Source organism: Peromyscus leucopus, chromosome 1 (assembly GCF_004664715.2).
Source record: "Peromyscus leucopus breed LL Stock chromosome 1, UCI_PerLeu_2.1, whole genome shotgun sequence".
NCBI lineage: Eukaryota > Metazoa > Chordata > Mammalia > Rodentia > Cricetidae > Peromyscus > Peromyscus leucopus.
The window spans coordinates 94,191,661-94,217,087 of record NC_051063.1 but is presented as its reverse complement, the minus strand read 5'-3'; the positions used below and the strand labels follow the sequence as shown (position 1 = coordinate 94,217,087).

Sequence of the window (25,427 nt, the reverse complement as noted above, 5' to 3'; positions counted from 1 at the left end):
CCTGTTCCCATCCCCCACCTCCACACCTTTACACACCCTGCTTCCTCCACCTGTTTGCTGACTTCCTCCTCCCATTTTTACTGTAAAACCCTGCAGAGATGACTTCCCTCGATGTATCCATCCTTGACTCCCTTGAGCAGAATCAGGTGGCCTTTCTCTGTCTCCTTACACCAATTTGCGTGGAACTTTTAAGACATTAAGAAAAGAATCGCTGGAGTACGTGTCTTACCCACGCATCTGTGTTTGTCTCCGCATAGCTCACCTAGCTAGACTCTCATTGGGCCCCGCCGCCCAGACTCCCTCCCTCCCCTGGACTGGTGCAATATCCTCACAAACAGAATATTTTCTGGCTCTGCTCTTTTGGGTGACTGGAAAACTTAAACATCCTTTGACTGAAACACTTGAACATTTCCGCTGGACACAATGAAATAAGCAGTCTCATGAGTCTGAGGCCAGTCTGGACTAAGAATGCTGATTTGCTCCAGTTCTGTAACTGATGTACTATACTTCAAGGATGCTGCTTCAGCAGGAACATGCTTATCCACTTCCCTGAAGGAAATCCTTGAATCCCTGGTGCTTTCCAGAATAAAACCCAGATTTCTTAGCAGGTGATGCCCAAAGCACAAAGACTTATGGGCCCTGGGTCACTCACAAAGCGGGCATGGTGTCTGCCATCAGCCACTTTGGTTAACTGTCAGGAGCTGGGAGGTCCCTGGTACCCTTCATGCTTTCTGATACTAGGGCCCCAGTCTCACTGGAGCAGCTGCTGTAAAGGTCCCGTGAGCAGCTCCAGACAGAAGTGCGGAGTGTCCTCCAGTCAGAAACAGCCCCTAAAGCTGTCCTGATTTCTGTGGCGTGGGCTGAAAGCCATTGGGGACCTGATCTCACAACAAGGACAGAAGCCCAGTTCCTTACCAGAGGGACCACAGCTGCGGCTTGAATTCTGATTTGCGAGTTTCTTAAATTCCATGAGCTCAGCATGGTCCTTCTCGTATGTTCTCTTCAGGTTCTCCACATACTGCATCATGACCTCCGTTGCCTTCGACATACGCTTTTCCTGCAGGGAAGAGGACACACAGGAACAGCTGAAGAAAGGGCACCGTCCACACTTGACCGCTCTGAGCTCAGTCCTGGGCTGCCAGAGTAGACAGGATACAGGGTCATCAGATGGGAGTCTGTCCTGGGTGTCTGTTGCCTGTGGCACTGGGCTAAAGGTGGACTGGTACCTGTGTCCAGGGAGAAGAAAGGCAGCCACGCACTGTGAAAGTGAGAGGAGGGAGGGATTGCTTTACTCTAGGAGAGAGCAGGTGGGGATGGCCTGGAGCACAGATGTGGGGTGTGGGCACATGGACATGGGCAGGACAGACGAAGGTCCAAGGCCAGGGAACTTCAAGGCGTCCAGAGGCAGAGGCAGTTCCTCATAGGACTTGTATGTAGAAGGTTTATCCTCCAGACAGGAATCTTCTAGAATGACAGTGGGCACCATTCCATAGTATCCTGGGACACGGAGTCTATCCAAGGGCTTCTGCAAGTCAGCATAGCACAGACATCCCACTTCATACAAAACAAAAAAAGGGCAAGAAGCCCTTGGGTTTGCTGGGAGGAAGTGATCGAGGGCTGGGTGTGAAGAACTTAACATGCCAGATGAAGGAATCTTGACTTCCTCTGCAGAAAAAGAGGAATTACTGGATGTGTTAAAGTGAGGGGTGACCGTGTGTGAGTGGAGACAGGACAGGAGTGAGACTGGTGGCAGGGACAGCAACGGGGAACAAGTGTCCGAGCTGCTCCAAAGGAACCAGTGAGGACACAGACGGCAGGATGGGGGACCACAAGGCAGGGTGGAGGACCACTTAAAGAAGGATACGAGTCAGGCATGGTAATGCACGTCTGTACCTTAGCGTCATGAGTTTGAGGCCAGCCTAGACTACATACTGAAATCCTTTCTCAAAAATAAATCAGTAGGGGCTGGAGAGACAGCTCAGTGGTTAAGATCACTGGCTGCACTTCTAGAAGACTAGGGTTCGATTCCTGGCACCCACATGGTAGTTCATAACTGTCTGTAACTCCAGTTCCAGACAGGGATTCCCCAGGGGATCCAATGCCCTCATCTGGCTTTTGCTGGCACCAGGCATACACACAGTGCACAGATATACATGCAGGCAAAATACCCATACACGTATAAAAACACAACTTTAAAAATAAATAAGTAAAAACAAAGAAAAGGGGGTGAAAATAGAATCTATAACATGGGGAACCAGAAACATATTTGGAAGGGTCCCATACATTGGAGGTGTCCTTTCTTCCCTCATACTCCCTAGGGTCCCCAAGAGGACTTAGCTTAGGCACTGTCTATACTAGAGGGGTTTCCTCTAAAGGTCCCCACACCCATGTGGGGCTGAGACCTGCCACTTCCCTAGCATCCTTCTGGTGTTGCCCCCAGCTGGACTACTTCCTAGGTCACACTGCTGAGTCAGGCCTCTTTCTGTAGAAAGACAAAGGGTGGGTCAGCCTGGCGACTTGGCTGCCTTTCATTTCACAGGCAGTGTTTGGGGACACACCCTCAGAACATCCACTCACACACAATGTGGCAGGACATGGTTACAACATCGTTACAGGGGAGCTACATGCATTGCGTCAGCCCTACACGGCAGACATCGTAAGCACCCCTTGTTTACAGCCCAGAGTGACTCTCAAGTGCGGAGAGCTCTGTGAAGTCGGAGGCCACAGTGTGAATGAGGGAGACAGCCTGGAGGGGAACTCAGGCAGCGGGCCCTGCAACATTGTATGGAGGCCCCATGTGCTTCAAGACTTCAGAGTGGCCAAGGTGTGGAGTCTAACCTGAGCCAGCACCCAGCTCTGCCACCCACCAACGTGTTGGCTTCCTGTCCCTGACCCGAAACACTTACTGAAAGCGTTTGGGGCTCTGTCAGGTTTGGGAATATTGCACATACATAATGAAGTATCTTGGGAGTAGGACCCAAGTCTGAATACATTATTCATCTTATTATACGTGTTGCCCAGAGATAGTTTTACACATTTTTAATGCATTTTGTCTGTGTCTTGTCATAGAAAATTAGTTGTTTTCCACTTGTGACATGATAGAGACACTCGAAACATTTGTCCTACTTGGGATTTTCTCCTGTCTGGAAGCTATCTTGCTGAGAATATGCAACTTCATTGGGACAGAGATGGTGGTGGAGGCCACTTTACGGGGTCACTGGGTGGGTTGAAGGAAACAGCACTTTCCCCTGAAGCATGCGCTGCCCAACACTGGTTCTGCAGGAGCTGAGGATGCATTTTGTGAGAACAATGACGAGAGAGGAGCTCCCAGTCACATAGATTCACAAAACACACAGGAAAAGCTCAATAGACTTCTTTCATAGGGAATTCTCTAACTTAACTATGGCAGACCAGCTCTAAGGGAAGAAAGAAGCACATAGTCTACCACAAATTTCCAAGTCCACAGAAAACAATCCCCCAAGGAATACTTGGAAGGGTTAGTACGCACCAACTATGTTGGAATATCTCAACAACCTATACATGAATGCCTGGCCTAAGCTGGTCATCGAGGGGTAGTGCCTCTTCTTGTCCCTGTTTGGGTCATGGTGCTACTGACTACAGTTGGAACAGTGTCAGCCAGCAAGGCCCCAGGCTGGAGGGCTCACCTGGCGCACAGCCCCAACCACTTCAGCCCGGCTGGAGAGGCGGGCAGCCAGACGATGCAAGACCGCGATGTCTTCCAGAAGCTTCTGATACGTCTCTCGGTGCTCACAGTGGTGCCAGATGGATGCTGAGGACTGAGGGATGACAAGGGGCATCACCCAGAGTTTCCAAACTGTTTTTCTACATGTGCATGCTGAGAACCTAACCGCAATGCCCAGGGGGGACAATGGGTCCTTGGGAAGTGACGCCATCCCAAGGGCGGAGTCCTTGTGAACAGGAGCGGTGCTCACACATCAGGGGCCCCAGAAATTTCTCTTATTCTCTTTCCACCATGTCAGGCTATCATGAGAGGCTGGCCATCTGCAAGTCTGAAGAGGGCTTCAGTAAGAACCTGACTACACTGGAACCCTAAGCTTGGACTTCTAGCCTCTAGAGTTAAGAGAAACAACATTGTTATTTAAACCACCCAGGCCAATGTTAATTTACTATATAGCATCTTGAGCTGACCGATGCATGCCAAAGCTGGATTCATTTTCAGGAAACAAGCCCTGGGTCTCTCATCCTGGCTAGGAGAAGAATCTCCGACAGAGCCCAGGCCACAGTGTCTTCCAGATACTGGAGAAGCCCAGTGGAGACACACTACATCTGGCTGGTCTCAAAGGAGTCCTATCCAAGCCAACCAGCCCCTCCTAAGGAGCTGCCCAAATCCTCAGGATCTTGTCTCAGCTACTCCTTGTCCTTTGCAGAAGGCTCTGTCAGGACTGTGGCTCCCTTCTCCTTTCCAGAGATGACTTCCGCTATTGCTTAGCGAGAGAAGTGTGATATTGGGCCTCCCCCTTGGAGACAGTGGCTCTGCAAGGACTCCTTAAACTAGGCCTCTCAATTACCGTAATGGAAGCTTTGAAGTTTTCCAGTTCCTTCTCAGTGTTCTCTTCCGTCAGGTTGCGTTCCCTTTCAGCCTGGTTAATTCTAGATTCCAAGGTGTAGCTGTCATTTCTAAAGGCCAAGGACAGTTGTACAAACACGTTCTGTTGGGAACAAGAGTGTGGTAGAGGTGCTGGGAGAAGTCACTGCTGCCAGTGAGGCCGCAGGTGGGATTCTTGCTCAAGTCCTTTACCGGAGTCCTTGGAACTAGTCACCAAGGCCCCCATGTGCAGATGAAGCCCCCTTCACAGTGAAATACACAAAAATGCACAAATGGCAAACCTTGAGATCCAGAGGACAAATGTAACCATCAGACAATAGCATTCTACCTTTCCCTGAATCAGGAGCGTGACGTGAGATCACCGCCTGAGTTTGGGTTGAGATAGGTTTAGACCAGTACAGCTGGCCCTGTAAGCAGTCTGGATTCGTACTGGGATCTATTGTGTGTGGGAGTGAGGGGGGCCGGGTTGTAGAGGAGTGGGAAGTTTGCATGAAACCTCTGATCTAAACAAGTGCCAGGTGAGCTTCAGGCTTGTGGATTTAAAGCAAACTTCAGTCTCCAGCCTCATTATTTCTAATTCTATGTCAATTTTAAGTAACTTCCAGGTTAGACAAGGCCAGGCATGGATCTGTTGTGATAAACTTCCAGGAATAAATAGTCCAGTCCAAGATGAAACACACCATGTGAGAATAATTTTTTTTTAATTTTTAAAACATTCTCTGTGCATGGGTGTTTTGCCTGCGTGTATGTCTGCACACCAAGAGTTCAGTGTCCTCTGAAGCCAGAAGAGGAAGTTGGATCTCCTGGAACTGGAGTTACAGATGGTTGGTTGTAAGCCACCATGTGGGTGCTGGGAGTTGAGCATAGGTCCTCTGGAGCCAGTGCTCTTAACCACTGAGCCACCTCCAGCCCCCAAGAATGAAGTTTTTAAAGGTGGCGTTCATCAGATATGGAATTCCTAGGGTAATAGGAAGCTACCAAGAATTAGGCTCATCCTATTAATACCACTCACCACAATACATTACTACTGGGGAAGAAAAATAGACAAATGGACTCTACACAAGAAATAAGAAGGGCGTGAGGGAGGGGCCTTCAATTCCAATTGCTTCATCTGCCCTGCCTAAAGCAAGTGGGAGGAGCAAATTGCTTTCTTTCTCTTTCTTCTTATGTGGTGTGTGTGTGTGTGTGTGTGCGTGTGGTGTGGTGTGTGGTGTGTGTGTGTGTGTGTGTGTTGTGGTGTGTGTATGTGTGTGGTATGGTGTGGTGTGTGTGTGTGTGTGTGTGTGTGTGTGTGTATGTGTGTGTGTATGGTGTGGTGTGATGTGTGTGTGGTGTGTGGTGTGTGTGTGTGTTGTGGTGTATGTGTATGGTGTGATGTGTGTGTGTGGTGTGTGTGTGTGTGTGTGTGTGGTTGTGTGTGTATGTGTGTGTGTTGTGTGTGTATGTGTGTGTGTGTGGTGTGGTGTGGTGTGTGTGTATGTGTGTGTGGTGTGTATGTGGTATGTGTGTGTGTGTGTGTGTGTGTGGTATAGTGTGGTGTATGTGTGTGGTTGTGTGGTGTGTGTGGTGTAGTGTGTGTGTGTGTATGTGTGTGTGTGTTGTGTGTCTGTGCATGCAACAACATACATGTAGAGGTCAGGGAGTTGGTTCTTTCTGGGTACCATGGATCATGAGGTTGGCAGCTAACACAGCATATACTTTAACACACTAAGTCATCTCATCAGATCAGATACTCTGTGGTCACTGACTCTGTCTGGCTTCTGTAGTCATATAGCCTGGCCAATGGCAGTTATCTCCAGACAAGAACTGGACCCTAGATGATGACGGTGGTTCTACTGAAAATAACCCCTTATTGATCATCACAATGTGAATTTTGTAGACCTTGCTACATTTAACCCCACATTTAACTCTCTGGAGTGAAGACTCCTACACCCATTTACAGGCAAAGAGACCAGGACTAGAGACATCATTAACTTGTTCAAGGAGACAGAAGTAGCGGAGCAAGGACTTGACCTTAGATGACCTGGTTCCCAAGTCTGTTTTACTCCCACATGCTGAGGGCTATGCTAGCACACATCTAAAGACAGGCCCTGGCATTAAGTGAGCTGCCATGGTCAATCTCCACAGATGCTGGAGACTTCGACTCACAGCCCAGTGATGGGGAGTCTTTGCTACCCAGCCTCAGTCTGTGAACACTTCTCAATGCTTAGCTCTCTCTGCCTGACTCGAAGGGTCCTGAAGTCAGTTGGAACATTTATATCCAACTCTTCCTCTTGGTAAATCTTGAGCCTGGCACCTTGAATGAGTTGTTTTATTGCCCGGTTTCTCTTCTGCTTTAAGTCCTGCTCTGTCCACTTTGCAGAGCTACTGAGAGATCAGCTGGATGGAGGGCTGTGCGCACGCTACAGTAACAGCATCTGGTTCAAGGTCATTGTGCTGCTACCTGGGGCAGACACTCCAGGGTGTCTATCTTCCTTTGCTTGCTTATCCGGTCCACCTTGCCAATCTTGCCTGTCTCACCTCTGCCATGCTTCTTGTCCGTCTGTCCCTTCACCAGAATGAAAGTTCTTCTCAACTCACCCATCACCCGGCAAGGGGACAAGGGACATTAACAGCCTCTGAAGGTAGAGGCATCAGCAACCTTCTCGCCTCCAAGCGAAATGACATTGTTAGAAAATCCTCCATAAATGGAGGCAGGCAAGGAAAACTCAGCAGTGGGCTGGGAACAAAGATCCAGAATATTCCACAGTCACTTGTTCTCACCCTTGTGTAAGAATGTTGGGGCCTCAGGCTGGAGGAAACAATGTTTGGATAAACCTCAGCAAAGAGAGTCACTACATCTCACAAAGCCCTTGAATCACTTACCTCAACTTCCTTTTCCGTGAGTGGAGGGGCGCTGTGAAGGAGAAAAAACGCACAAGTGAGCATAATCCAACCCATTAACCAAAGCAGAAGGCAACTTTGGATGACCATGCATTGCCAGAAAAGGACTGAGCAGAGTTTGTGAGAGGACGAGGATCCAGAATCTTCTTTGTCCCCTCTGTCCTCTGTGAGACACTAACCTTTACAGAGGTAGTGTGGAAAACATTAGATGTTGGGGTCAGCCCTCCAGGACAATCACTATGAACCCTCTAAATTCCAACTTGTTCATATGTAAAATCAGAATAATAACAGCTACCTTATGTAAGCCTTATAAGGAATATATACATGTATATATATATATGTTTGCCACAGACACACACATGTATGCATGAACATGTGTATAGTATGCGTGTGTGTAAATACAGTGTAGTCTTTCACACACACCAGTTCCATATTCCTGGAACCAACCAACTATATATTGAAAACTTTAAAACAAATTGTGTCTATACAGAATTTATTCAGACTTCTTTTGGCCACATTCTCTAAGTAACACAGAATCGCACCTATTTATATAGAACTTACACTACATTGGCTATCATAAATCCTGTAGTGATCATTTAAAGTATGGGAAGGTTGTATAGACTATGTAATCACTGTGCCATTTTGTACAAGGTCTGGAGCATTTGGATTTTGGTATCTGTGCTGTGTGTGTCCTGGAACCAACGCTCACTTCGGGTTAGCTGTAGATGACATCTTGGCTATTATTACTATTCACCCACAGGCTGTGAGGAGTCAGAAAACACACACGAAATTTTTCACTTACTAACTATGTGTCTGATATGAACTTTAGCTTTTGAGGGGCTTCTAGCACTGCAAAGACTGATCCTTCCTTCCTAGACTCTGAAGACTGTGGCAAACATCCATTTGGTCTAGAAACTACAAGATAAGAAGAGGGTTGGTAGTGTTCATTGTGGCAAGATTCTCCGAAGCCCAGAATCAGGGTGACGAGTGGACACCAGCTGACAGAGGTGACCTGAGAGGTTTCTGTGCAGTTTCCACAGCCTGTCCCAGTCAGCAGACTCCTTATCTGCACACCCACTCCATGTGGCTGCCAGTGCAGCACTTAGTAACTCAAGCTGGGCCCATTGGAAGCCCAGATAACGTAAATACCACACAGGCGCTTTCCTGTGCTGGGTGGGGAGGCCAGAAGGGGTCCAACTCGCGTCAGAGGTCTTGGCAAGCAAGCAGGCCATCAATAAACTTCTCAGGAAACACTGTTTTCCTCCCTTGGATGGGTATGGAGGGACCCCGAGAGCAAAGGTAGGGGTCAACCTTCTCTGCAAAGGGCTGGTTCTCACCCTTGACAAGGGACATTGAGAGCCTTCCTGTCAGGATGAGACAGCAAGACCCTGTGGCCATCAAGCCGTCAGAAAACAGAGCATGGGGACAAACAACGGCAAAAGTGCCTGATGCTTTCAATTCTTGTCACAGCCCCACCCCACAGACCCTGTCCTCTGAGGGTCAATGCACTCTCTCGTTGTTATGTAGAGCAGGCATATGTCTGGGGGTTATGAAAGTGCTCAGACAGCTAGGTTCATTTGGGTATTACATGAGATTTACAACTTTCCATAATGAATTCAGCAAGCTTAGTTTTCTACTTTGGTGACACATTCTGCCTTGGACTACAGAACACATCAACATACGTACAGTAAGGAACAGGGTGGTGTGATGTCGGCCAAGTGGTTACATGGCACAGCCAGTTCTTAAGGCAGAGCTCAAGACTTGCATGGGCAGCAAGGAGGTGGAACCACGGGTCTCCAAGACAATGGAGTAATGGAGTGTCTTCTCGGGGAACCTGTGTGCCCTCTTTGACATGTCTGTTTAAAGCCTTTGCCCATTTTGGGAAACTATTTAAATTTAATAGAATTACAAGAATTCTTTGCAGACTCTAGAAACATGTACCTTACCGGGTAAATATATCTGTCCCCATTCTGTGGGTTGCTTTTCACTGTCTAGACAGCATTGACAGCGCAGGCTTTTTATCTGGATTATTATGATGGTGACGTACTTTTCACCTCTTCTTTTTAAGCCTTACGCTTGTGCTTTTCCTGTCTTATCTAAAGCCGTGGGCCAGCTCAAGCTCATCACTCCTAAGGATTGCCTCTTGCAGTTTTTCCCCCAAGTATTCTATAGCATCATCCCTTCCTCTTAGGTCTCTGGTCCGTTTTGAGCAGGTGTCTGTGTACTACGGCAGCTTCGCTCTTTTGCATGTGATCTGCCCATTGTCTCACTGCTGTTTCTTAGAACCACTCCTTTTGTGTGGAAAGCTACTCATCAAGTCTTTGCATGTGTGGCTGCTTCTTCCATCCTCAACCCCTTACTACCCCGCTGTCAAGGCCTTCTTTGACTCTCCATGTGCCTCACTCTGATGCCATTCTCTATATCGTCCTGCTTCGTGGTCCTCCTAGCAACTTCATTATCCCAAATCCCTATGCTTTACTCTCCAATCCAGTTCTCAAGGATGTGTTCTGTGTTGACACTGTCCCAAGTCCCAGACCACACACGGTCTCATTTAGCACACTCTGCCAATGACAGAACACTTCCGACTCTCATAAAGGCAATGAAGCCAAGACTGGAGGGAAAAAGGCACTCCCTCCCTGTGAATAGAAATCTGCTCAGTTCTTCACGTGATTTTGGATGTTTACCATCTCTCCATATACAGTGTGTCCCACAGGCAAAAGGTTTATTGGATTGAACCATGTGCCCTGTGGCCCAAAGCTCACCACTCTCGCGGCTCTGGTGACTCTTTAGTCCTCAAAGGTTCTTGCCTGTGAATCCCATATACTCCTGGCGTTGGAAACACCAGCCTGGCCCATGCTTGTACTTTATTTGGATGCATCAGCCCTGCCTGACCACTTGTATCCCTTCTGGGACAAGGACCAAGACTGATACTCCTTTGTGTTCCACCCGGCTCTAACCTGGGTGCCCCCTGAAAGGTCTTCAAAAGCTGAGGTTCTGATTTTACCTTCCAGTGAGTGACTTGTGAACCCTCAGTTTACGCAGCAATATGTCAGAAATGTTGGGCATCACATCCGGGCCACTCTTTGACTCTTCTTCCTCGGATGCAGGGGCGAGCTCCGAAGAGACTCCTGGAAAATACGAGTGCTTCCTTAGAGGATGCCTGTTGGAAATTATACTGGCCGCTAGTTTCAGGGCTCAGGAAGACTGTCAACACTTGTAAACACTTTGTCACATGCCAGAGACCTTACACTTGTCATCTACCTTACTTTACCCTCACAGAGCCCTGATGAGCTGCTTCTCAATCATCCCATTTTACAGGTGGATAATATAAGGCTCATCACAGTTGGTAACTTGCTGAAGATTACAGGCACAGTAAATGACACAGCCTGACTGCGAACCAACATCTGTCTGTCCCCAGCTGTTTGTTCCCATCACTCTCCACTGTGTCAAGTCAGAGCATACATCAGCCTTTAGTTGTGATGGCAACTGGAAGCTGGTTGGCTTTTTGGTTATGGTGTTTGGAGAAAACCTCCCTTTGGCAAGCTCTTCAAGGGATCTCTTGACTGATAATTCTTTCCCAAATAAATCCAAAAGTGCTGTCTTCTAGCTCCTACCTAGAAATCAACATCTGGTTTGCCACCAAATAGTAACAGAAGCGGGTGTTTTCCAGGATAAAGCTAAGGTCACCAGCCCTGTCACAGATCTCAGAAATACGGATGCCTGCTCGTCAACAGAGCCAACAAACAGCCTTTGTTGCCTCCTGAAATAATGCAGTATTGTATCCGGGAAACAGAGAGAACAAACCATAAATCCCTCTTCTGCTCAAACAGCTTTTGTACCCCTGCAAACCAGCCCTTTCCTGGATCTGTCCCCTATTCCCAGTTGCTCTTTAGGGAATCCTACGGTTCATGCTCTCTAGACACCATCCCAGGTCTATACATATTCTGCTTTGTTGCTGTTTAAGAGACCTAGGTATACTCTAGCAAGTTTAACACAGGACATTGGCCAGCATTCTTGACATTGACCTTTGCATCCATGTAGGATAGGCTTGCTGTGACTTACTGTGTAGTCACAGCATATTTAGAATGAAGTAAAAGCCTCACACGTTTTCATTTGAGCCAGTTCAGGATCCCTATCCTGCAGAGTGAGTGTTCTGTATTTCCATGCAGCAGCCTACTCATATTTACTGTCTTCCAGGGCCTTTGACCTAGCAGTGTTCCAAATTTACTTGTCCATTTTCCAGAATTACAGGCCAGGCTAGAGATCAGGACTGAAGACAGAGTTGTAGCAATCATCTAAATGGAGTTAAGGCTGGGATTCCTATCACCAGAGGAGACCAAGCAGGGAGGGAAGGAGGCACACTTGGCCTCAGTAGATAAGTTTAAACAATTTGATCCTTTCCAATAATGGAATGGTATTACAGGTTCCCTGATATTTCAGTTATTCAAATGAAGGCTAAGAACCATCTGCCAGGGAACGAACAGCCAGCCTTGTGTTTCTGGGCATATAACATTAGCCTAGATGCTCCTGTAGCTACCTGCCAACTCTTGGGTTTTCTGCTGGCATTTATTGCTCATGGACAGTTCCACGTGTCAAGTGGCAAAGCTGTGTCAGCTGTGGCTTCATTCTTTATTTCTACCACACTTAGCAGAGAGCCAGTTAGGCAGGGAGCTCCTGAAACTGTGTGTGTGTAACTGAAACATAACAAATCTAATGTCATGTGAAGGACACACCAGAGGCTTCCTTTAAAAAATTCTTTTAAGTTGAGGGAAATGAGGAGGAGGAAGAGGAATGAGGATAGAAAGGAGAAAAGAAACTAATTAGGGCTTCTAGCTCTTGTAAAATAGCAATCCTGTAACCGGATACCAAGACCAAATGCCATCTTCCTGAAAGCAACCAAATAAACAACAAAAAGTAAAACAAAAACAAACAAACAAACAAACAAAAAAACCACCTCTTCATACAACAACTTTCAAATACAGGAAAGCACAGTATTTAAAAAAAAAAAAAAAACAATGGCTAAAGACAGAATTTCCTAGAAATAATGTGGTGCTCCCACCCATGAGGCTCCTTTTCTTCCTCCCTCAAAGAACAGGGGTTTTGTTGGGTTTGTTTGTTTTGAGATAGAGTGCCACTATATAGTCTGGGCTAGCCTTGGACTTGTGTGGTCCTCTCGCTTCAGCCTCTTGTATGCTGGGATTACAAGCATGCCTCTCACCACCTGGCTCAAGGATGGGTTCTGGATAAGAGGGAAACTTCAAAGAACGCCAGAACACAGAACAAGGAAGGAAGTGGACAGAGTGAGTAGGCAGCCTGTGGAGGGAAGTCAGGAAGAAAGTTTCTCCAGAAGGTTCTACACTCTACCATACCAACCCTGCACAGACAAGGGAGAAACTGCTGTCTGTCTTGCCGGGTAGCTTTTCCTGCCAAGGAGGGGAGAGGAAGAGAGCAACGCGTGCCTGGTATTGTATCAGAATTGCTTACCTTGAATAATACGTTGGGGTTTACCAGAAGGGAAGACTAAAAATAAACAAATAAAGCAAGCTTTTCTGATGAAGTGAGTGGCAGTGTATGGACAGTTCCAGCTGAAGCTACCTCATGCCTGCAAGTCCCACTTCTGGAAAACAGCAGTGGCCAAAGTCCTGGGATTTTTGTCTATCTTGTCCTCCCTTGGCCTGGCAGAAGAGTGAGTGGCTCCTGGGAAGGGTTGGATCAAGTCTGGACAATAAACATCTATGCAACTCTCACTATGTTTCTATCCTAAACTGTGCTCCAAACCTCCTAATCCCCAGCCGCGGGAACAGAAATATCCCAACTTGGAACAATGAACTCAAGTTTTGGACTCTGAACAAAGGAAAAGCAAAGCAGCAGCAAGGCAGTCCTACCAAAGCTGCCGCTCACAGCTTCGCCTACACTTCTCCTTCCCTCCCACCCAAGCGGCGAAGACGCACACCCAAGCACCAGTCAGCAGCTAAACCACCCAGGAGGAGGAGGAGGACACAGAGAGCTCAGCCGAGGCAGGAGGGAGAGGGAGTGAACAAAAATAAACCTGTCCCACACGCAAAGAGAAGAGAGGAGAACCAGGTAGAAGTGGCCAGATCAGAAAGAACTGAAATGAAAATGAGTGACATGGCAGCTAGACAAAAATACTAGAGTTAAAAGAGGAAGGAAAGACGGAAGGTAGAAGGAAGGAAGAATGGAAACACACAGGAGGCAGATGTCAGGATAGACCCAGAGATGCAAGGAACACGGAAAAAAAGCCAAACTGCATTTCTGTGCGAAATATACGCTGTCAATGCTTAACTCCAGGAGAAATTAGAACCTGAAAAAAAAAATCTAAAGAAGAAACCAGAACAAGATAAGAAGATCAAACATGGATGGACAGGGATTCCTATTTAAGGAAACAAAGTAATGACTGAGAGCAGAATGAGTTAGAAATTGAAAACACAGCCAGTCGGTATAATGAAAATGAGGACATGCAGATAGTTTCCCTTGAGTTGGTAAGGTGGTTGGGACAGACTGAATGATCGTAAAGAATGTACAGAGGAAAAGAAAGATGGAAGGAGGTGGGTCCTAAGCTGATTCCTACTGACCATTTCATCTAACCAACAAGATATTCAAAGATATAACAGGGAAAATTGTCCTCAGTGGAGGGGAGATGAACTTGGAGGTTGACTGTACGTAGGATGCTTCTGTTTTTAAAGCATGCCTATAAAGAAATGCTACTGCTGTTATTCTTAACAGAAAAAAAAAAAAGACACATACAGGGAACACAAGGGTTAAGGGACACCGGAAACCAGCCTGCCCCAGGCTTCTCTACAACACGGAACACAATGGAAGGAGTTAGCCAGGAATTTTATAACTGTGCGGGCTAGTGCTAACCAGGACAACATTGTCAAATATGCTACACCTCGGGACATGGACCAACTCTGGTGCTTGCTTCCCAGGGAAGCCACTAGATAAGGAAGGACAGCTAAGTAAGACATAGATCAAATTTAAATGCTTAGGGATGGTCAGCCACAGGAAGGAACTAGTGGTAAGGGTGAAACTCTTACTCGAGTCCACATCCAGACAACTGTGCAAACTGGTTGCAGAGCGGAGTGTAAATGTTATAACCTGGACAACGTACGAAGAATTCAGCATTCAGACAGGCAGAGATGGGAAAGCAGGAAGACATCGCAGGTGGAGAAAATGCTTAACGAGATGTTCTGCTCCCGTTGTTTTCTCCATTCTCCAGCTTTGAGGTCTTTTTAACCTGGGAAAGACTGCTTCTCCCAGGCTGGCTAATTCCAGGAAATTAGCGAGGGGGGAAACTCTCCTTTAGTGTGCCTTTGGCATCTAAACCGATCTAGAACCTATACTCCCAACCATCTCCTTTCTCCATCTCGCACACACCAGGTCAGTGTTCATCCTTGCCTTACCTCACCACGTAGCCAACACTCAGACGCCTCTGTCCCTTCCAGTCTGCTAAAATTACTCAGACGATCTGACCCTAAGTTACTTAGGGTGCCGACTCTGCTCGGCCCACCCCTTACCATGAAAACCCCAGTAAAGGGCCGAGACTGCTTGCTGACAGTCTTCTACCTCCTGACTGACCCTGTCCCTTCCCAGGTGGCCCAGGTGGTACTGTACCTCCTATGCTAGGAAGTCATGAGTATAAACTTCGCTGATGACAATTACTTCTCGGCTCCCACAGTCTTGCCATACGTGACCCAAACTATGCTGGGTAAAGAATTTAGAACAATTACCCAAGACCAAAGCATTAATGCCAGGAAAATCCACCACAACTCTAAACCCTTACTGTATTTCCTAATACATTGTCAGAACTAATTTCTCCTCTTTGGAGGAAGTGACTACAGAGATTCAGCAAGTTGTAGAGTTTCACATCGCTTCAACTCAAACTCAATTAAATTGTAAAGCTTTTATCTGGAAAGGTACGTCTAGTATACTCTCTCCCCTTCCTCCCTGCCTCCTTCTGTATTTGAGGAAAAGGGGACATTTTGGTGCAACGAGGTAGTTTTTTCTCTCTTCTCTCTTCCAAGGCTAAGCTACTGGTTAGAATAAATTTCTTTGCACCTGTCTTCTCAGGAAGGCATTTTTCCTGTGTGAGACATGGGACTGTGGCCCAGCCTCAGGACCATCCACCTACCTTAGAATCCTGATCCAGCTAGCCAACCACCCCTTAGATAGCACAACTGTTGAACTTGTGTTGTGATATAATGACTCCATCTACCTGCTGTGGGATGTTCTGTATGTCCTGTGAGAGCCTGTTCTCGGGTTCCTCGTGGCTTTACCCAGCAGGTCCACATAGAGGATGATTAGGACCACGGGCCTGAGTGCAGGTGTCTGAGATGGTCTGCACTTGGCTGTGCTGGGGGATGGTCTGTATGTCAAGTTGCTCTGATTGGTCAATAAATAAAACCTGATTGGCCGTGGCTAGGCAGGAAGGATAGGCAGGATTAACAGAGAGGAAAAATAAAAGAACAGGAAGGCAGAAGGAGTCACTGCCTGCCAGCCCGCCTCCAGGACAAGCAGAATGAAAAGATGCCGGTAAGCCATGAGCCGCATGGCAGGGTATAGATTTGTGGAAATGGATTAATTTAAGATATAAGAACAGTTAGCAAGAAGCCTGCCACGGCCATACAGTTTGTAAGCAATATAAGTCTCTGTGTTTACTTGGTTGGGTCTGAGCGGCTGTGGGACTGGCGGGTGACAAAGATTTGTCCTGATTGTGGGCAAGGCAGGAAAACTCTAGCTACATCTACCCTTGGGTTTTCTCTCACAGATAGTGAAGGTAAGTCCATTTACTCATGAATTATTTCCCTAATTGTTGAGTAATTACTATGTCCCAGGCAAGGGGGGGGGGCTTGGAGCTAAAGATAGATTCCCTGATGAGCAGAACTGCCACACAGCTGTCCTGTCAGGGCTTACCGCTTAAGAGGACAGAGATATCAGAGGAGAATCCAAAACGGCAGCTCACTGGGTAAAGAGAAGAACACCCTCCATGAAGAGGGCAAAGTGTGTGCCCAGCTGAGAGATGGAGGATGAAGGAGCTGCAGAAGGAAAACCCAGTGTTGACAGCTGGGGAGAGAGTGGTTCTAGATGATGCTCAGATGCTCCGGGAGGTGAGTGGGGCTAACCACAGAGCCTCGAAGGGCCCTCAAGGGTCCAGTGCTCATCCTGAAAGCAGAGTGAGGCCTCTGAAACAAACGTGCACTGCAGGGACTCTGGACACCGTGTGGCCTATCAACGAGTCGAGAGTGTGGTCAGGAGACAGCTGAAACACCAATGGCTGCTGGGACAAGGCCATCTCCTTATGGTCTGAGCCCCACCCCCACGTTTTGTATCGCACTCCCAGATAACAAGCCAAGGAGTGGGTCACATCAGACTCATATCTTTGTCTTGAAATAATGACCAAAGAGTAACAAGTTGTGCAAAATGTTCCCTGAGAAGGGAACAGGTTGAATCATCAGGAAGGTCAGATTTATCAGGGAAACGAGTCCTCAGAAACTGAAAGAGCTGAGCTTCTGAGGACTCCAGAATGCTCTGAGAAGGACCTTTCCTGTCTCCCAGGAATGGCCAACAAACCTCACTAGAGATTCTAGTTGAGCCTGGAAATGTTCTCTGAGCCAGAGCTCAGAGGACTCCTAATTCTTTTGTTCTGGGTAGAGAGTGGGAAGGGGCCTGTGGATAGCTGTAGCCTAATGCTGTCCTGTCACACATGGTTGACAAGCTAGAGTTCCACGGTCCAGCAACAGTCATCACAATAAATGTCAGGTTCTAACTGAACTAAAGATCACACTAACAGTACACCTGTTTAGTGAGGTCTGCAGATGCCATAATTATCCCCACCACAGAGGCAGGCAAACTGAGGTGCCAAAGGAATAAGAAACTCGCCCAGAGCTCAGCATCCAGCAGATGGTGAAACTCCAAATTTTAATCAGCCACACCCTAGACCTGAGAGAATAGGAGGAAGTGTTCATTCATTGAACACCCACCAGTGTTAATTTTATTTTCTTTCTCTTTTTTTAAATGTTTTGTGCGTGCGTGTGTGTGTGTGTGTGTGTGTGTGTGTGTGTGTGTGTACAGAGAGAGAGGTGCCATGATTACAGACCTGTGCTCCAGCATTTGGCTTTTTGTGGGTTCTGGGGACCCACACTTGGGTACCCACACTTGCAGAGCAAGTGCTTTACCCACTGAGCCAGCTCTCCAGCATAATTTTCTTTTTAAAATTGGGTACTTATAGTAGTCAAATTCATCTACCTACTTGTAAAACTCAGTGATCAGCCTATTAATATTAGGTAGTGAGATTTTGCTATGGACTGTGTATATCTAGATTAACAATTTTGTGGGAAAGTTTGACTATATGCACACAACACATACACACATACATGTAAATACCTTTTAATCCACCCATTTTACTTATAGGATGACATCCCTTAGAAAATAAGCATTTCTATAATATGTAAGAGAGTGTTCATTATACCATTGTTTATAGTAGAGAGAAATGAGGGGAAATAAATATATATCAGTCTAATTTTTATTTAAAAAATTTAAAGCTATGTAGGTATTAAGTGGGAAACTGTCTAGGTATGTTGTTAAGTTGAAAAAATGATGTGACAAGTAGCTAGCCAGCCACTAAACTCTACCCACATGAATGGAGTTTGAACGTGGCTTATGAACGGCTATCAGACTAGCAACCATCTATCTCCCAGCCTCCTTTGCTGCCAGTGCAGCTAGGCTACCACAGAACTGAAATAAGACGCGATACAGTCCACACCCTGCTCTGGAATCTCTGTCTCCTCTCCCATTCATGGGACTCCAGATCTGCCCAAGAGTCTGCTGGAAGATAGCAAAAAAGACATGAAGGTCCCTGGATGGCTGGATGGAGCAAAACTAGCCAACATCTGAATGATTTACTCTGGAGTTATAACTGAAGAGTGAATGATAATGCAGTTTGTCTGGATTCCCTGGGTCTCAACAATTTAGATTTTATTTTACCCAATCCAAGAAAAGTTGCAGATACTTCAAAATAAGCACAGTTACAGTTACAGACTTGAATGATGGCTATGAAAGAAAATATATCAAGTACTCATTTTAAAAAAAAAGGAAAAGAAACAGAAAATACTAAATAAATTGAATGGTATATAATCTGTTCAACAAATATATTTGATAGACTTCAACACCAATTTTGAGATTTGGGAAAGAAAAATATGTAAAAAATTTAAAATTATATAATAATTATAAATATATAATTATATATATACATATATATATATATTAAAAGGTTAAATAATACCTGTCCTGGTCAGTTTTTTCATCTCAACACAAATGAGACATATCTAGTATGAGGGAATCTCAACTGATGAATTTTCTTTACCAGACTTTCCTATAGACATCTCTGAGGGGCATTTTCTTGATTAATGATAGGTGTGGGAGGGTCCAGCCCAATGTGGTCCTCAGCAGTATAAGAAAGCAAGCTGATCAAGCCAGCAGCTTTCCTCCATGGTTCCTGCCTCTGCTCCTACTTGAGTTCCTGCCCAGATTTTCCTAAATGATGGCCTGTGATCATGTAAGCCAAATAAACCCTTCTGCCCCCAAGTTGTTTTGGTCAGTGTCTTATCACAGCGACAGAGACCTAACTAGACAATATCATGTTTTATAATGATTACATATACTTTATATCAAAGCATAGAAATATAATTTTAAGTAGTACATTTATCTAATAAGATGCAATAAGAGAGAGAAAACATACTAAAATTCACTCAAAAAGAGAAACAAGACAAAATGTTCTACTTATCACTATTATCAAGTTTGAGAGCGTTGCCAAAGCAATAAAGCACACACAGATACAGAGAGATGCACATCACCTCCCGTGGGCAGGAGGACAACCATGATCACGGTGAACCAGATAAAATAAAAGGAACAGGAGGTTGCATTGTAAATTCAAAAAGAAAAACTGTTCTGCAAAGTGGCCAAAGCCTTAGAAGTTAGACACCTCTGGATTCTGATCTTGCTTCTGTAGTTAAGAGACACACCACCATGACCTTCATAAACCTCAACTTTTGTATAACATGTGACCACAGTAAGGCTGCTTCTCATGGTTATTGTGAGCACTGAGTCTGACAGGGTCAGATATTCAGCATAGCATCTGGCATGCATGATCATCCTAGCTTCTGCCACTGTAACAGCCACTGGAGTCAGCACTCTACCATTTAAGAGCAGTATTTGTGACACAGGAAGTATGTAACACCAAGCCACGTTCATCTCCACCACTAGTGATCCACCAGAAAACCTAGTGAACTAAGAGTCTTGATTACCAAGAAACAAGTGAAAGAGGTACACAGAGTGTAACAAGAGCCATACGCAAAGAACATTAGACACGATGGAAGAGAAAAGAGAAATACCTACACATGTCAATGGAGAGCTGAATGTCTGCAAAGTAAGTAAAGCAATGGTTTATAAATTGCAAAGCAAGTAAAGCTTAGACAATCCTTCTGAATCCAGCATGCGAGGTGCACAAGATGGTGTAAATTTCAAATGTGAAGGAGGCATACAGACATCATGAAATGTAAACCTCCATTCTCTTCTGGTATAGATTCCTGTCTCCTAGCTCCTTGCTCATTCTGTGATCTTGATTTGGTTCTGTCTAGAATATTAACACATACATTGCAGAAGAAAAGCAAGTAGGGAAGACTAATCTCACTGTACAAGAGAGCAGTCTTATTATTAAAATGTGCCCTCTTGACCAGAAGGATACAGAGCCAAGCTGGATGTGGTGGCACACATCTGCAAATCCCAGCATTCAGTAAGCGGAGGAGTAAGGATTGCTAGTTCCAGGTCAGTTCAGGCTACAGAATGAGATTTTTGTCTCAAAAAGAAAAGAAAGAAAAATGAAACAAAACAAAAATTAAAACAATATAAAACAAAAGAGAATAAACATAATCAACAACAACCAACAGGACCCTTACTCCCCTATAAATATATATGAATGTAACATGACTGTTTAAGTCACAAAGAAATATAGACACTATTAAAATGTTAATGCAGAAATGAGCTCTTAAGTCTTAAAATACCTATATCTTAAAATGAAGTTCAGAGGGCATTCAAGACCATTGGTCTAATAATATTGGTCTAAATAATGACTTCCAGGATACATACTGAGACCCTGTGTCCAAAAAAACCCCAAAATACAACAACAACAACAAAAAGATGAAGTCAGAGGTATTAGTAAAATAAACACAGGTAAATGAAACTATAAATATGTGACGCATGGCGTGCGCATATTATGTGTGGAGATGTACATGCACGCACACACACACACAAATAATAAACTAAAAAGTTTTTAAATATCGGAGAGATGGCTCAGCAGTTTGGAGAAGATCTGGGTTTGATTCCCAGCATCCACATGTTGCCTCCAACTGTCTGTTACTCCAGTTCCAGGAGATGTAAAGCCTTCTGGTTTCTGTTAGCCTTGCACGGACATGGTGCATGGATATACGTGCAGGCAAAACACCCATACACGTAAAAGAATATAAAAATAATTTTAAACATTAAGAAAATATTCAAAGTGTTCATATCTGTTATGCACAGATGTCACATATATTACTAACAGCCAAATAATAATAATAATAATCATCATCATCATCATCATCATCTAGGCCCGAAATGGATAGATATAAAGCAAAAAAGTTACTACCAAAAAGGAAAATTTAACCTTGAGCATGCTAGAAAATCAACTGAAATAAAAACAAAGTGTCTTTTACAGTAGTAATAATAGCACATTATAACTGTCATCCTTTTCGTTTGCTTGTTTTGAAACATAGAGTCATGCACACACCTTTAATCCCAGCACTTGGGAGGCAGAGGCAGGCGGATCTCTGTGAGTCCAAGCCCAGCCTGGTCTACAAAGTGAGTTCCAGGACAGCCACAACTACACAGAGAAACCCTGTCTCAAAAAATAAAAATTAAAAAAAAGAAATATAGAGTCACTCTGTAGCCCAGGCTGGCTTCAACTTGGAGTCCTCCTGCCTCAGCCTCCTGCCTGCTAGGATTACAGGCATGTGTCCTCATGTCTCATGTTCTACTTTGCTTCTCTGTTGCTATGATGAAACACTGACCAAAAACAACATGGGGAGGAAAGGGCTTATCTGGCTTACAGGTTACAGTCCATCATCATCAGGGGAAGCCAGGGCAGAGGCTCAAGGCAGGAACCTGGAGGCAGGAACTGGAGCAGAATCACGGAGGAACACTGCTTACTGGCTTGCACAGTCAGGTGACAACCAAGATCAGCCACCATACCTGGCTATAACTGTCATTAGTAATGACCACCTGCTTCTTACTCTACCATATTCTGGTCAGAAGGACCAGATCAAAACAAAATCCAGAAATTTCTGTGCTTAGAAGAAAAACATACACAAACATTTGGAACATTTGATAAGAAGTGAGTATATCTACACTGATCCAGAGACACTCAAGTCTGAGAATTTATCCCAAGGGAATTCCTTAAAAGAAAGAAGAAACAAAACAAAACAACCCCACAGGCACAAAGACAAAACTGTTTATAGCAGATGGAGAACTGTAAACATCTGAAATGTTTTACAATAGAGATGGTCACACAGAAGGAAATATGAACCATTCAGCTCTAAATGTGAAATCTAAATACATCTAATTAGTTATGATAACTTCAGTGAAACAAATCTTTAAAAGGAAGTTGTATCTACACCATCAAATCGACGTAGGAAAAACGATAGATAATGGAAAGAATAAAACTGTGATGGGGCTTTGTATAAAAGCTTTTGAAGGATTTCTTTACTTTATGTGGATGAGTGGTTTGCATACTTATGCACCATATAGGTGCCTGGTGTTGGAGGAGGCAAGAGGAGGGTGGTGGCTCCCTGGAACTATAGTTACAGACCGTTATGAGCTGTCATGTGGGTGCTGGGAAGCAAACCCATGTCCTCTGCAAGAGCAGCCAGTGCTCCTAACTGCTGGGCCATCTCTCCAGCCTCATGTATAGAAAATCTTAAGAGGTTTTTCTAGTGTTTTGATAAAAAAAAAATTAAAAGTAAAGAGGATTAGAAGGATACCTCTATATGGTTAGTGTTTTGTGATTATGCGTATTTATAAACATATGTGGTTTAAACCTGTGTATGTGTACAGAGGGTAGGGGAAGATGTTGGGTGCTCTTGCTCTGGCATTCTTTATCCTACACTTTGAGGTTTCTGGAGGTAAGCTGCAGCCAGCTAACCACATCAGCCCTCCTGTTTCCATCCCTCACAGCTCTGATGTTACAGACATGCATTGTGGCCACAACTGGATTTTTATGTGGGTGCTGGGGATTCAGACTCACAACCTCATGCTTGTAGAGTGAGCACACCTACTGCTGAGTCTTCTCCCTAACTCCAAGATGGTTTGTTTGTTTGTTTGTTTGTTTGTTTTGGCTTCTTAAGGCAGGGTCTCGATACATAGCCTTGGCTGTCCTGGAACTCATTCTGTAGACCAGGCTGACCTTGAACTCACAGAGATCCTCCAGCCTCTGCCTCCAGAGTGCTAGGATTAAAGGCATTTGCCACCACACCTGGCTCAAGATGGTCAATATTTTAAAAATAATTTAGCTTTAAAAAATGTTTTCCTAGAGATTTTACCTCTGGGAGCCTTGCTGAGTAGGTATTAGTCATTGTATTTTAGCCCAGAATTTTTCACACCCCAGTGATACCCAGAGTAATCTCACATGGCAATTTGTAAGATGACTGACACCAGCCATGGACAGTGTGAGGGGGAGTGTGCCTTTCCAAAGGTGCTCTATGAAGCCTGGGACCCATTAGAACCCACAGGAGAAAGGCAGAAGTTTCCAGAAAATGCTCTTGCAGTCACTATCCTGCTCCCCATGAACTGGTCTCCTCTGGATTAGTTTATTTAAAATAAAATGAAGCTAAAACATGTTTGAGAACTGCTCCTGGGATGGCTAACCACGTGATGACGTCAGTAGCTCTTGGGGCCTCAGTTTCCTAACAGTCAATGAAAGCAGACATCCCTGCCTCTTAGTTTCCTGGGAGAAGATTGAATCCGAGTCCCAGATGACTTAGTCTGCAAAATGCTAGAGAGAATTTACTGAGATGACATTAAAAGACGTAGGGTAAAATATTGTACGGCCTTGTTTATGTGAGGGACCTGGAGAAGGCACAATCCACACAAACAGGAAGTGGCATGGTGGCAGCCAGGGGCTGGGGGAGGGGCATGGGCAGCTGGTGTCTTGTGGGTGTGGAGCTGCAATTGGGGAAGATGAAAAGGCCCTGTGAATGGACAGGGGTGGCGGTTGCACGATAGACCATGACTGGACTCAAAGCCACTGAACCACATGCTGAGAATAGTTAAAACAATACAGTTAATGCCACATATGTGTCATACATAACACTGTATACATCACCACTTAACAGATTACTAAATGCCAACAAAAGCAAAGATAAGATCTAGACATAAATACAAAATAAGCCAGGAAAGGGGGGATTTTAGAGTAGGCGGACTTACCCACCGCTTTAAGACACAGGTACAATGATTCAGAGGGCAGGGGTGACGGGAACAGAGCATATACAAAGCACAGGGACAAGGTGGTGAGGGTCCCCAGGGTACAGGCCTGGGGAAGAGGGAAGGACAGAGAGCCTGCCCTTCTAGAAGTATCCCTCCAAACACCTTCCTTCTCCTTTGCCCATCATGAAGCACTCTGGTTACAGGTCGCTTTTATGCAACTATCTCAGAAACTCCTCTGTGAAGGTTCAGGGTGTAGCTCTAAGTCAGAAACTCCTCTGTGAAGGTTCAGGGTGTAGCTCTAAGTCAGAAACTCCTCTGTGAACTCTTATAACCTCATCCGTTTGATCCTTCATAAACACTTACTCAGGGCCTATTAGTGCCAGGCACCGTTGTAAGCATGCAGCCTACAATATGTGCAAAGACACACGTGTGTACACATAGACTGACTCTTGCGGCCTCTAGGGATCGCGACATGTACCAGGTGCTGTTCTGGGTACACTGTAAATACAGTTAATTCATGTACTCTCTTTGATAACGTTCAAGGCAGCCAGTGTTACAGGGTGTGAGGGGGGATTGGGTCTGGTGAGGCCAGCAGCTTGTTCAGTCAGCAGCAGAGCCAGGGTGAACAGCTGGGGCTCACACTGGGACATCAGCGAACTCAAGGGAAGAACAGACTAAGGCGGGAACAGGGAGGGTCCGGCCTCTTGCCTTATTTTCAGAGAAGTGTGGTAGAGTGTGGGGGCAGTGGAGAGCAAAGCCCTGGAGGGCAGAGGGCAGGGCTGGGTTGTGGACTTTGTGGTGACAGCAGATTAGAAAGAGAGAGCGCTGGTGTCTTGGAAAGAGGAACCGATCTATTTGGGTGGCTTCCTGGGTGTGAGGGGGAAGGCGATGCCAAAAGTTCAGGCCTGGGGCACTTTCTAGACCCACTGTCACTAACAGGGCTGGGGTGGCAGGAAGGAGACAGGCTTGGGCATGCTCTGCCTCAGTGAGCTGTTCAAAGGGCTTCCCCCACTCAGGCACAAGTACTGATGGGAAATCTAGTGTTCGCATGTAGAACACCCTTGACTCAGTGGACTAGCCAGTCCTGGGAGGGCACGCAGGGATGGCAAGCGGGGGGGGGGGGGGAGTGGGGGGCGGGCAAGCGGGGAGGGCAAGCAGGGGAGGGGGACAAGCAGGGAGGGCAAGCAGAGGTGGCAAGCAGGCCCCAGCAACCTACCTTTGTCCTGCTCTGCAGCTTCACTCAGTTCGGGAAGCTTGAATCCCACCAGGTTCTGGTTTCTCATCATGATGTGTTCCTTGGTGAGAAGAGGAACAGACACAGTTCAGACGATGACACCAGGCTAGAGTCTTCTCTCTGTTCCCTATGGCTCTGTTACCACTCAGCCTTAGGTGGGTTTCCAAGGACAGTGGCCAGAGTGGGTAAGTT

The 25,427-nt window shown here is 45.7% G+C and overlaps 1 protein-coding gene across 1 annotated transcript in view; it reads right to left on the bottom strand.

The window, feature by feature from the left end:
* Nucleotides 1-25,427, bottom strand: part of Irag1 (inositol 1,4,5-triphosphate receptor associated 1) — a 108,426-nt gene that overhangs the window by 24,395 nt on the left and 58,604 nt on the right. The window contains exons 10-15 of the mRNA XM_028875835.2: nucleotides 25,218-25,296; nucleotides 10,476-10,599; nucleotides 7,454-7,484; nucleotides 4,551-4,691; nucleotides 3,666-3,797; nucleotides 916-1,057 (exon numbers count right to left, since the gene is read on the bottom strand). Coding sequence (XP_028731668.1) covers nucleotides 916-1,057; nucleotides 3,666-3,797; nucleotides 4,551-4,691; nucleotides 7,454-7,484; nucleotides 10,476-10,599; nucleotides 25,218-25,296 — 649 coding nt within the window. The remainder of the gene's footprint in view (nucleotides 1-915; nucleotides 1,058-3,665; nucleotides 3,798-4,550; nucleotides 4,692-7,453; nucleotides 7,485-10,475; nucleotides 10,600-25,217; nucleotides 25,297-25,427) is intronic.